At 33.8% G+C, this 13,539-nt stretch overlaps 1 protein-coding gene across 4 annotated transcripts; it reads left to right on the top strand.

The window, feature by feature from the left end:
• Positions 1 to 2,016: 2,016 nt before the first annotated feature.
• LOC123898436 (peptidyl-prolyl cis-trans isomerase CYP59-like) lies at positions 2,017 to 9,625 on the top strand. Of its 4 annotated transcripts, XM_045949382.1 has the most exons (14): positions 2,017 to 2,272; positions 2,389 to 2,493; positions 3,728 to 3,845; positions 4,004 to 4,054; positions 4,818 to 4,909; positions 5,019 to 5,118; positions 6,497 to 6,619; positions 6,710 to 6,787; positions 6,908 to 6,954; positions 7,042 to 7,097; positions 7,785 to 7,825; positions 8,256 to 8,352; positions 8,492 to 8,621; positions 8,709 to 9,625. In XM_045949382.1, the coding sequence occupies exons 1-14, from the start codon at positions 2,175 to 2,177 to the stop codon at positions 9,379 to 9,381; spliced, it is 1,809 nt and encodes a 602-aa protein (XP_045805338.1). In that variant the 5' UTR covers positions 2,017 to 2,174; the 3' UTR covers positions 9,382 to 9,625. The 4 variants fall into 4 exon arrangements, with proteins under 4 accessions (XP_045805338.1, XP_045805337.1, XP_045805340.1 ...); XM_045949381.1 differs by having other exon boundaries at positions 2,093 to 2,272; positions 6,710 to 6,954; XM_045949384.1 differs by lacking the exons at positions 2,017 to 2,272; positions 2,389 to 2,493 and adding an exon at positions 3,134 to 3,566.
• Positions 9,626 to 13,539: the final 3,914 nt, after the last annotated feature.

Below are 13,539 nucleotides of genomic sequence, written 5' to 3'. Positions count from 1 at the left end.
CTGTCAACCAATACCAACCATATTTTCCGCCACATCACCCCACTTCACCCCACTTTCTTGACATGACATGGCAAAATGATGGTTATTTATTGGACGATCGTTTAAAATTATTTTACATCATCAGTGCATATCAATTAAACTCTTTTATAAAAATCTAACAATTGAATAATTGCATAAATTTTTGTAATATGCTGATATATTAAAATAATATTCACCATTATTTAAAGGAAAATGCTAAACAGTGCCCCCGGGGCACTAGTTAAGGAGGCAAAAATAGTAATTTGGCATTGGAATTTGTGCAGTCAACTTCTCGAAAGTTTAAAAAGTGTTATTTTCTTTTCGAAACTTTCTAATTTTGGTTTCCTTAACCAGTGCCCCGGGGCACCGGTTAGCATGACCCTTATTTAAAATTACAAAACTTATATCAGAAAAAAATGTTCTTCATAATCTTTTTTTTTTTATGGCCAGTTCTTTATAATCTTCATGGTGTTCTTCAAGAGAGTGCAATAACATGAAGGTATGGCAAGTCAACCAAACTCAAGCATGCAAATCCAAATAAAATTTCTTTTGCTCTAAAAAAGAAATAGATTTGAAGTAAGAAATTAATTTGAGAATATTTAAGGGTAATTTTGTTCCAACCAAAGAAGCAATGGATCTGAAGGAAGAAATTGATTTTGAGATTATTACAAAACTTAATTTGAGATTTTTGGGACTGTTATTGTTTTGGGAGCAATAATAGTTTGTGTTTGAAGGTTGGTATTTGGGTTTGTGGTGTTGGTAGAGAGGAGATTGAAGAAGGAAAAGAAGATGGAGATGGAGATGGAGATGGAGATGAAGTTGGAGGAAGATCAGTTATTTCTAGATTTGAGACTTTTGAGCGCACAAGAACTTTCATTTGGATGAAAATGGAGTTAGTAAATGGAATATGCATCAATTGGATATGAGTTTTTTGGGTTAAAGATAAAATGTTGATTCGAGATTAAAAAGAAATCACGCTAACCAGTGACTTTAGACACTAATTAAGCATAGGAAATAAAACATAAAAATAATGTTGATAAGATAATTTTTTACACTTTCAATGCATTGAATGCACAATTTTCAAGACAAAATTTTCTTATTTATATGCTTAATTAGTGTCTGGGACACTGTTTAACATTTAAAAAAACAAAAATGGATTTATGATTAGTTTTTTTCATAAAACAATTTTTTCTGGATTTTTTAATGGAAACTTTGAAATTTATGTTTTAAATTGTAAACAATAAAGTGATTTTAAACTTCAAGTGAATTAATAAAGAAAAGAACAAAGTTAAAGTCAAACAAAAAGGAAAAAAAAATACTATTACACAACTATCTCACAATAAAATCTGTAGACCCTCTTAATCTAATGGTATTTAACCATTGCTCATTGGTGAGAGATATGATATGCTCTCTAACCCTAGCCTGAACTAAAGGATTGGATGGTAGACGTGTGCACTGGAACTCATCCGGTGAAAATCTCACCGGAGAGAACCCAACCCCATAAGGTGCATTATTTCATAAGCATGTATGTATCAACAATGATTATAGATACAAAATACCACCGAATATATCAAAGGTTTATTTAAAACCAAATTTATATTTCTACACATACGCATATGCTTTAAATTGGGAATAACTTGTCGAGTTATAAAAACAAAATAAACTTGGCGAAGTTTAACTCGGGCTAAGCTTATTCCCAATTCTGCATACGCTAACACTCAATATTTCCACTCCTTCCTTGCACACCAACACCACCGACTAGATCCGAGTATTCCTTAACTTTTTTTTTTTCACCATCAGTATTTGATCCATTTGACCGCCTAATCTAGTTTGGTGGTCGGTTGACATCAAGTGATTCCAGTCCCTCCTAATCACAGTTATAAGGGATCGAACCATAATTATCCCTATCAAATTCAGCGCCAATTACAACCGAACTAACTAATAAAATAAAACATTGTTATTGGCTTCATCTTCTAAATTACAAAGAAGTAACAACACACGTGGTAGTTTAGTAAAAAAAAAAAACACACACGTGGTAGTAGAATCTGGTGCACTAGATTGATCAAAACGGACTGTATTGAATCAAATGCACCCGCCATTTCCACTTTATAGTCACTGAATCCTGATCCAGGGAAGCCGCGAACCGAGCAGAGAAGATGTCAGTGCTAATAGTCACCAGTTTAGGGGACCTTGTAATCGATTTACAAACCCAAAAGTGTCCATTAACATGCAAGAACTTCTTGAAGCTTTGCAAGTTCGTTTTCAATTCCCCATTCCTCTGTTTTCAATCTCTAACTCTTTCTTCTTCACATCATTATTATCTAACTTTTTTTTTTTTTTTTTGTGTTGTTGATTTGATCTTGTTATTAGGATTAAGTACTATAATGGTTGTTTATTTCACACCGTTCAAAAGGATTTCACTGCCCAAACTGGTGATCCAACTGGAACTGGCACTGCTGGTGATTCTATCTACAAGTAATAAACCCTAATTCCTTTTACTTTTATTGCATTTTCTCATAATAATTCTGTTTTTTTATGTTATTAATTAATTAATATTTTAAGTTTTACTGCTTGTGAAGCTTTCTGTTTTTTTATTTTAAGTTACTGTTGGAATGTACGTTAGATTTTGCATTGTTACTAAGGGCCTGTTTGTTTGAGATTTTAAAAAAATGATTATTTAAAAAAAAAAAAAAAAATCATTTTCAAGAAAATAGATTTTCTTGAAGAAAATCTAAAGTTATTTGTCGTTTGTTTACAATCATAAAAATCTTTTTTTTTAAGATGGTGAAGGATGATGAGTGATAAAAAAATGGATTTTGATAAAAGCTATTGAAAATAGATTGATGAAAAAAATGATTTTTTTACTAAAATGATTTTTGAAAATATCTGAAACAAACACAAGTAAGATATAAAAATAGATTTTTTTGTTGAAAAAATCTGAAACAAACAGGCCCTAACTCACACTAGTGTTGAGGGTTTGGATGAGATATGACCTTAAAATGTTTTGTGACACATCCTCACCTTACAAGTCGGTTTTTTGTGTTTGAGTTAGGTGTTAAGACATAGTATTGGTACTAATAAGTCTTCTATTAATTGGATTTATTTATGTGAGTGAGGATCAGATTATAGGACCTATTCTAACATGGGCTGTAAATGAAAAAGGGATTATATGGTATAGTTTTGGATTTGAGGAGAGTCAATGGGAGGGCGAGACAAGACGCTACTATATTGTGGTGAAAGGGTAAACCCCATAATATAATATTTATCCACTGTTTGTATCTTCAATCTTGAGTTTTGGATTTGTGGTCCAAGTCCCACATAGATTAAAGATAAGGCCTGATTAAAATTTATAAAGCGTGGCATGCCTCACGCTACAAGTTGGTCTTGTACAGATGAGTTAGACTCTATATAAAAACATAATATATTGATATGTGGCTTCTCAATGAAGGGATCTCAATCACCAGTCAAATTCTTGTTTCTTTTCTTTACGTATTTAACCAATCGATTATGACGCTTGTAAATAGCCAGCTCTCTGCACTGGAGACTTGGTATTTGTTATATCTACTCGTATATAATTTTCTTGTATCATTGTTTTACAATATATAGGGAGCACCAGATAAGAGTGTGAGAGCATGAGAAGAAGTAATCTTGATTGGAATGTTTCTGACTTGATGTTGTCATTTTGTGCAACGGGCTTCTATTTTTTCAGGTTTCTTTATGGTGATCAAGCTCGGTTTTTCAATGATGAGATTCATATTGATCTAAAGCACTCTAAGACTGGAACTGTTGCCATGGCAAGTGCAGGAGAGAATATGAATGCTTCACAGGTATAGCATTGTTTTATTTAGCAGCTTGATTATTGCTTTCCTATTACTTGGTCAGCATGTGTTCTTCACTGACAACCTTGTATAAAGCATGGAAATTAATTCATTGGATAAATTATTTTTCACTTACTGTTGTTTTTCTTGTTTGTTCCTTTTTTCAGTTCTACATAACTCTGCGTGATGACCTTGATTACCTTGACGGAAAGCATACAGTAAGTATTCTAGGCATCCTTTCCTTGCTTTGATTGTTTCACTCATCGCATTGAATACACTGAATTTCATTTCCACTGCATAAAAAGTTTAAATTTTTATGAATCATGAGTCATGACCAGTGGGGATACATATGCTTTGAGTTCTATTTCAATAATTAATAATGATAATACTTAAAATAAAATAAGCCGTTTGTAAAATTAACTCAAAATAGAGCCCACTCCATACTTTTTAGAGTACCCTTTGGCAACTAAATGAACCTTGTAAACCGGCTTCTTTCCAATTCTTTTGGCCCTATCTGATAGCTTAGTGAAAACCCATGTTTAATTCTTTTCAACGGATTTTATTTGATTTTCCATGGTCATTCTTAGTTTGCACTCTACAGCTTCGTGAAAATACAATGGATCACTTGACACTGTATGAACTTCATCCATGTAGACCTCCACCGCTAACAGAATCACCCATCCAATTTAGATCTTCACTGCTAACAGAATCACCCATCCATGTAAGAGGTTTTCTTTTGAGGCGTCTCTTGAGGTAGCTTCAGAGAGCACGAAACTCAATTTACTGGGTGTACTTAAGCAACTGCACTTCTACAATGGAGGTTACAAAAAACATGCATTTATATTTTATATATATAGTAACAGAAGCTAGACTAGCAGAAGCAGCTATTGCAACGAAAGCTACTTATCTATAACTTTACTCTATCAACTTTTACAATGTCCAATATATTTGTTTGGTTTCTAAGGTATGCCCTCTTTGCAGGTTTTTGGTGAGGTAGCTGAAGGATTTGAGACTTTGACTAGAATAAATGAGGCTTATGCGGATGGAAAGGGAAGACCATTTAAAAATATCCGGTATATACTCTTCTTTTATTACTGAGAAATGTGGATTGAAAGTGATATTTTAGTTTTTGTCTCTTTGAGAAGAATGTAATGTATTCATCTTCTTGAATTACTTGAACAGGATCAAGCACACTTACATCCTGGAGGATCCTTATGATGATCCTCCTCAGCTTCCTGAGTTCATTCCTGAAGCATCACCAGAAGGAAAACCTAAAGACGAGGTAAGGGTTGATTGCAGAACTGTATTTCGTAGCTTGAAACCAAGTTAAAATTTAGCATAGATTATGGGTGCGTTTGATTTGCGAAAAAATGAAGGACAGGATGGGACAAAAATAATTGTCCACTGTTTGATCTGAAAAAGGAGCAAGGACAACACAAAATAAATTCTGATGGACTGGACAACTAAGCGCTTTTTTGTAACTCACTAAAGTTGGGGACAACTTTTTGTCCGGCGGACAACAATTGAAAAATACTTTTTTATCCTTGCTTAGATTTTTCTCGCATCGTCTTCTTCTTACCTATTCTCCGCAAAATTGTTCACTGCCCTACTCTGCGACTGCATCCCTCATCTCTATCACGTAATTTTTTCAATTGCTTTTCTTTTCATTGTCATTCTCGATCTGCCTTTCTTCTTTCCATTTCCATGTGTCTTGTATTGCATATATCCTTATGCACTTCTCTGTTCTCTTTATGCTTTTGTTCCTTTTCCTTCATCTTTTGTCTTCGTTCGTTCATGATTCTATTTGATTCATTCACGGTAGAATCAACAATTCATCACACAAAAAGCCATCTTGTTTGATGCAATTCATCACACAATAATCAAAGATTGCAAATCACAAAGGGTATTATTGTAAATTTTATATAATTTTGTCCAGTAAATTAACATATCAAATAAGGTACAGTATAAAATTGCTTGTCCTGTGCACTGATCATCAAACACGGTGAAGTACAAAAAGTTGTCATGTAACTCAGTCAATTGTCCAGTACTGTTCTGTCCAGTAACCATCCTTTTGCGGAACAAACGCATCCTATGTGTTATTGGTGATCCTTTCTGTTATGAGAGCATTAATTGTGAGAACTGAGAATGACTCCAACTGAAAAAATTAATTGGACTCGTTTTATAAACTTGATCACATGAGCAAATCCACCTGTTACTTCTTCAGACACATTTTAAAGCAGTAAGCTTAAAAATGTATTAGTTAAGCTTGAAAAAATGTGGGAACAAGTCATTTTTATGCGTGCCAATCTAGGAAGCAAATCCACCTGTGACTTGGTGTTTCTTTCATGGTTTCTTAGAGGGTTTTCCTGATCATACGAGAGTTATTCAGCTTAATAAATTTATTTACTCGCTGTTTTATTGACAAAGTTTTTTCTGCCATGTTTACAGAAAATAAAAAATTGTTATTGGATGATTGGATTATTGTGAATTGATATTACAAATTGATTTGAATTGTGATATATATATGGATGAATATATTGGGTTTTACTTTTTATGCATTTATCATACATCAAACATTATAGTGAATAATTCAATTTTACTGTCTTCAGTAAGCACATTTGTTTGAACATCAAAGTCACAACTAAATGCAATTTTACTAGGTTGATGATGAAGTCCGACTTGAAGATGATTGGGTGCCGATGGATGAACAATTAAACCCAGGAGAACTTGAAGAAGTTATTAGATCAAAGGAAGCACATTCTAGGGCAGTTGTGCTTGAGAGTGTAAGTATACGTTACACAAAAAGCTTAGTACCTCGTGCTTTCGTATGTGACTATGTAACCTTTGTATAACTCCATTTTTCCTTATCTTAGATTGGGGATATTCCTGATGCTGAGGTTAAGCCTCCAGATAATGTACTATTTGTCTGTAAATTGAATCCGGTTACTGAGGTGAGTAATCTCTTATGCTCTCTAATGGATCTCTATCGTTTCCTTCTATATCCACTCATTTCTACTGAGATAGCATTCAGTGTTTTCTTAACTATTAATGATTTTCTCTTCAAATTACAGGATGAGGACTTGCATACAATATTTTCACGCTTTGGAACTGTATCATCGTGAGTATTACTGAAGAGTTGGATTGTCATCATATTTAGCAATATCTTATTGCACATACTGATCTCACCGGAAATATTTGATTGTAGGGCTGAAATCATCCGTGATCACAAGACTGGTGACAGTTTATGCTATGCTTTTATAGGTCAGTTTGTATGTACATTGTTCATAATCTGTTAAATTTATGCAATTTTAAATTCATGCAGGAACTATAATTCTTAATTGTTTAAATGGTTCTTATTTTTTAATCTCTTTAAACTGGCCCTTTATCCCTTTGCTACGCTGCAGTGGTCAATTTAAAGAGATTATTTTTACTATTATTCTAATCATTACATTTCTTAATATATGTGTAATACCTTAAACCACATTTATTTTGAAACGGAGGGCGTACATTAAATATCATTATCTACTTTGATCGGTCTTCTTTTCTCTGTTTTCATTGTTATTCCTTATCATCGTAGTTTCTTCTGACTTGAAGAATTTCTTTTCATTGTTACCCTTGTCTGGGAAATGATCTCCAGATTTGTTTTTGAGATTTTAGTTATGTTGATCCCTCTGCTTGATGTTCAGTGTCAGATAATCATATCTTTTGCCCCTTCTATCTCTATGTTGATATGGAACCTTCAAATTATTATTATTACCCAAAAAAAATCTTCAAGATTTATTGCTCAAATTCATTCACTATGTTTCTTAAAAAAAAATTCATTCACTATGCAAGTACGAGTTGGAAGCTATTTCTGAACATCAGACATACGAACTCGTATTTTCTTAGAGCTTTATTTTGTCCATGAGCTTTGGTTCTTATGGTTTTCTATGTTTTGCATCATGACAGAGTTTGAGGACAAACAGGCATGTGAGCAAGCATATTTTAAGGTATGCTGGATATCTTGATTTGTTGTTTTCCTAAATAGTATTTATTGTCTTCCTTTCTTATGGACAATAGATGACTCTTTAGCTTCACGCACATCGGATGCCTTAGTAGGCTTTTTAGTTTCTTGGTTAGCTTATGTATACCTTACATGATCTTCCTTGATTAGTGTTATCCATTTTACACAATATGGCATTTATCTCCTATAGATAATGATAATTTTTTCAGTGTTTGCGGTGCTTGCTTACCTGTTCTATTTGCTGTGTTATCCTGTTTCAACTTTGATTGGCTTGTTGGATTGCAGAGTTGTTCTTTTGTTTTGTAATTCATAGTTTAAACTTACAATTTCAATTACATATGCATAAAATATTGCTTTGAGAGGAATAAAAACTTATTTCTCTAGCCTCTTCTCTTTCATGGCCTCCTGATCTGCAGATGGATAATGCATTGATTGATGATCGAAGGATACATGTGGATTTTAGTCAAAGTGTTGCAAAACTGTGGTCACAGTACATGCGAAAAGATAATAAGGGTAATGCTATCGCAGCAAGCATTTGTTTTATAGTTTATTTTATGGCATTGTACAGAACGCCAGCCAATGTTTGGCGGTTAATGATTGAAATTTGAAACTAACCCTCCATCCATGTTAATAAAATAATTTATTACTGCAGGTGGTGGTTGCTTCAAATGTGGTTCCACAGATCATATTGCCAAGGATTGCACTGGAGATGCTACGATAAAACAATCCACAAAATACATCTTGAAGGACAATAATTCCCAACGTGGTGGACATAATGCAAGGTCTGTACTTCTGAGTGCGTGTATCTGTCTTTTAGTGTCTGTGTAATTATGTCTGTTCTAACCGAAGACTACAATTTCATGGTGTAGATATGAAATGGTTTTTGATGGAGATAACACAGAAAGTCCAAGGCGTGAAACAAAACACCTAAGACATGACAGGGATGACCGATATGATAAAATAAGCAGGAGAGAAAATATTAAAGACCATAGTCATAGAAGTCATAGTGATCAGGAGATGGCAGGCTCAAATAACAGAGATAGGTATGCCAACAGAAGCAGAGGGTTTGAAGGAAATGGAGATGATAAAGCACCGCTGGAAAGAGGTGCGAGAGGTTCGGATTCTTTTGCTGGCAAGAAAGACAGAGAAAGGCAAATGGGAAGACAGAGAGATGATGGCTTCCGACGGAAAGATGAGCTAGACTCAAGGAAAATAGGCAGTGATAGCTACACAGAAAGCCGGACTAGTCGAGATGATAGGAGAAAAACAGATGCTAGCCATTTGGATAAGAGGAATGACAGAGATTATAGGAAGAGAACTGAAGACGGTGGAAGGCAAGATGTGAAGATTGATTCTGGACGAAGAAAACGAAGCCCAGATGTTGACGATTACAAACGTAGAAGGAATGATGAGGATTGCAGAGAAGATTTAAAGATTGATTCCAGACGAAGAAAACAAAGCCCAAATGATGGGGACTACAAACGTAGGAGGGAAGATCGTGGACATGATACTGATAGAAGACATCATGGTGACAAAAGATGATCGTTGGTGTGACCATGTCCTAATTATAAGCACAGAACTCTGTCAAGGCAAGTTTAAGGTAGAGTTTGATATACAATGAAATTGAATAGTATGTTTTGTTTTCTTTGGTTCCACTAAACTTGTTGGTGGAATCAGAAAGTGTTGTTTATTTAGTTCTATGCCGAATTTAATGTGTGGAACATAGTTAGAAAACATATTATCTCGTCTTGTTTTTTAGTGCTTACGAAAGAACAAAACTTACCTATAATAGGTCTATTATGCATTTTTATTATTGTCAAAAAAAAGAAAAGCATAATAGGTGTTATAAATGCATGAAAGTTAAGATTTCAAGAACAGTTGTGCAAATACAATTATAGATTGTTATTTAACTGTTATAAATGAAAACAGAACCTACTGCCCGTATGGCATGGTTTCATGAGGGAATTGAGTTTTCTTGGAAGGGTTATATTTTGAATGTTCTTTTTGCTTCTTTTCCTCTTCTTTTTGCAAAAACAGAACCTACTGGGGGTTATATTAATGCGGAATGAGGGAATGGTAATTGCTCTTCTGCTCAGAATCCCCCCCTCTCATTGGAAGATATCTCACTGAAAAATATCTTTTTGGTAAAAATATCCCCCCGTCTTATGTTGATCTTCTGAAAGATCTCCATGTACTAAGGACACAGTCTGTACCAAAAAAAAAAAAAAGGACACAGTCTAATATAATTAACCGGGCTAAATTATTTCTCCTAACCTTTTCGGCTATTTTGTTCTCAGGTGCATTATCCCCTACCCCGCTACCCGCACTAGTGCATGTGCATTACCATATATATATAACAAGCTATAAATAATGAAAACTCATGCCATAAATAATCTTATCAGCGCCGGCTCCGAGTATTTAGAGGTCCCAGATAAATAATAAAAATGGACCCTTTATAGAAACATAATTGTTTTTTTAAAAAAATATATTATATTTATTGTAAACAATTTCATTTCAATAACATCAAAAGTAATCGGTGATTCTTGTTCTCAATAACAAATACTTGTCCTATAATCTAAATGGTGGGTTGAAAAAAAATATATTGAGGCCTCAATTTTTGGAGGCCCTGGGTTGGGGCCTTGATTGTGCTGCCCCAAAATCGGACCTGAATCTTATAGAAACAAAACATGACGGAAGAGACTAACTAATGGAAATGATGAAAACATAAGAGACTAACATTGAACTTTGGGCCTCTCATTTTCTATTTTTATTGGCATTATTATAGTGGGATTTCAAAGAAATGAGCTTCATTTCTTTAATCTTCTTATTACCTGTAGGAGAGTCTCATTGCCGTTAGCGTCTTTTTTAGTACTCCTTGAGCTAATCTCTTATTGTTTTCGTGCAGGGTCCTACTAACACCGGAATGTGAAAGCACGGGGAGCGAACGAGATTAGATACCCTGATAGTTCATGCCGTAAACGACGAGTGTTCGCCCTTAGTCTACGTGGATCCTGCCATAATGTACTCCTACCGCTACACGCACCGGCAATCGAAGTCGAGCATACATACGACAATTTTCATGCGTGAATAGCCGGGAGGAAAGAAAGAGCGGTAGATGATAATGAAAAAAGGCACCGCGTCTGGAAAAAATGTGATATAATCATTTAAAAATACTATTTCATTAAGATACAATATTCACAAAAAATATTAAATTAAGGGAAGTGTAGCTAATATTATAAGTGTCAAAATACATTGAAATGTAAAAGGATATTTTGAAGCCACACCTTTGTGTGTCTCATTGCTTGTTGGCCGATCAAATTAAGAATATATATAAGCTTTATGATGACAAACAGAAGAGACCAATTAAAATGAGAAGAGATGGTTTGCTTATTATGTGAAGAAGCAATATTAACCGGCCATGAGCGCGTCTATGAGGCCGGCTAGGTGCTCTACATTTGCAATTTGCAGTATCTATTGACTTGAATTATTAAATTATTTCAAAATCATGGCTGTCATATTTTATTATTTTTATCACCGGTATCTAATTCACTGAACTGTCTAATCTAGTTTGGGAGTCAGTTGTTGCATTAAGTAGTTTCAGTCCATTCCCGATCGCAGTTACGGGAGATCGAACTGTGATTCTCTCTACTAAATTTAGCATCAATTATTACTAATTTACTAGACCAAAATCATAGCTGTCATACTACCCATTGTGTCTCTTCTCCTCTTTTCCATCAAGATATCTCTTTGATTTTTCAGTCATTAATTACCGTTTCACTAATCAATAAATAATATTATTTCTTTTGTTCTTATAATATTTGTCATATTTTATACAGATTAAAAAATATGATAAATAAAAGAAAGATTAAAAAATCCAAAGATGGAAGGAATTGAACCAAATAATCTAAACTCTGAACTTTGTTGGAAGGAATTTCATCTCTTCCACATGTTATCTCTTTCTCTCGTTTCGACTTAGACGAAGGTCGCAGAAATTGACTACTAAAGTATATAAGTACTCCGGTTCGGTGGATAAAGTGTAATGTTGATGCTGCGTTTATAGTTGAGTCCGGTGTTACTTCTATGGGTCTTTGCTTTCGTGATACTAATGGACATTTTGTGGCTGGCTTCTCAATGGCAGCAGCCTTTTTATTTCATAGTGGAAGGCGGAACATTGACACTATTACATGCAAAGAAAGAGGCTATCCATCGTGGATTTAAGCGAGTCCAATTTGAAAGTGACTCAAAGTTGCTGGTTGACGTCATCCATTCGAGAAGACGAGGCAATTCAGAATTTAGTTTAATTGTTAACGACATTATTCTTCTTATGTCATCTTCTGTAAACTTTGAGGTTAAGTTTGTTAGGAGACAAGCGAATTTGGTTGCTCATACTCTTGCTAGGACGGCCAATGTTTAGGCTAGTTTCCATAGATTTGAGATTATTCCCTTATGTATTGAACATTTATTAGTTAATGATATGAATTAAGTTTGTTTGGTTAAAAAAAAAGTAATTTTTGAATAGAAAATTACTTATATACGATATTGCTAGATAATATATTTGTACTTTTTTTTTTGTTACAATATATTTGTACTTTTGTCTTTGCATTCCATGCATGCTCTGTTACACATTATTAAATGGTTGGCTGTTTGGTAGTCGATAACCAATATAAGATTTTGTTGAATTTTTTATGTTGACAAACAACATCATTGTATATGTTAGGTTATTAGTTTTGAGGACATAAACGGTGTCATATTTGGTAACCTACAATGATTTGAGTAAATAAAAAAATAGTTTCAGCCTATGAAGTTGATACATATGATTGAACTTCCTATGGACACTAGTTGAGTTATTCCCTTATTAATTTCCGTCGAATAATATCTGAGGTACACCTAACCAATCGAAACTTTTTTATTTATAAGAATCAGAAATCGAACATCTAATCATTTACTTATAAGGTTTAAGTCTCTTGCCAATATACATACAGTGATTCTAACTTAACTTCAAATTCAGATTTTCCCCGTTAATATAGGTTGCTTACTTGCGTGGGACCAAAAAGGCTTTATTTTTTTATTTATAAAAAGTAGAGAGACTTTTAAACAAAAAATAAAGTAGAGAGACTAAAAATAGATAAAAAATAAAGTTTTAGCCTCTAAACTCATAAAAAAATAGATATTTTATGGAACTAAAATATATTTAACCCATAATTTTATGTGGAAATTTTTGTGTGTATAAAATAGTAAATATGTAAACAATTAATTGAACTGAAGTGATTAGCATAAAATGAACCATACGGGAGAATCTGAATTCAAATCATGTTTAAAATAATTATTGGTTAGATTTTAGCAACGTTGCCTAGGTGCGGGTACGTTACTGGTACCCATACGGATATCGGTACGGGATACAACATTTTCAAAAAAACTAATGTACGTGTATAGCATAAATTAAGGTATGAGTATGTACCTGGTATTGGTACAAGTATGTATCCGATACCGCCATACCGGTAATATCCCTCAAATAAAGTACCTCTGCATCATAGGATTTTAGTTGAACTTTATATTATTAGATGCCGTTTTCCCTTGAAACCAGTGGGATAAAGACAAAAAATATAAAATGTGTATAATGAAAGGTTTTCTCCAGGCTAAGGGAATCTAGGTATTATTCTTTAATAATACCAATGCTGAGTATTCATTTTGTATCTTGGA

Source organism: Trifolium pratense, linkage group LG7 (assembly GCF_020283565.1).
Source record: "Trifolium pratense cultivar HEN17-A07 linkage group LG7, ARS_RC_1.1, whole genome shotgun sequence".
Lineage (NCBI taxonomy): Eukaryota > Viridiplantae > Streptophyta > Magnoliopsida > Fabales > Fabaceae > Trifolium > Trifolium pratense.
This window is presented reverse-complemented; position numbering and strand designations above follow the sequence as displayed.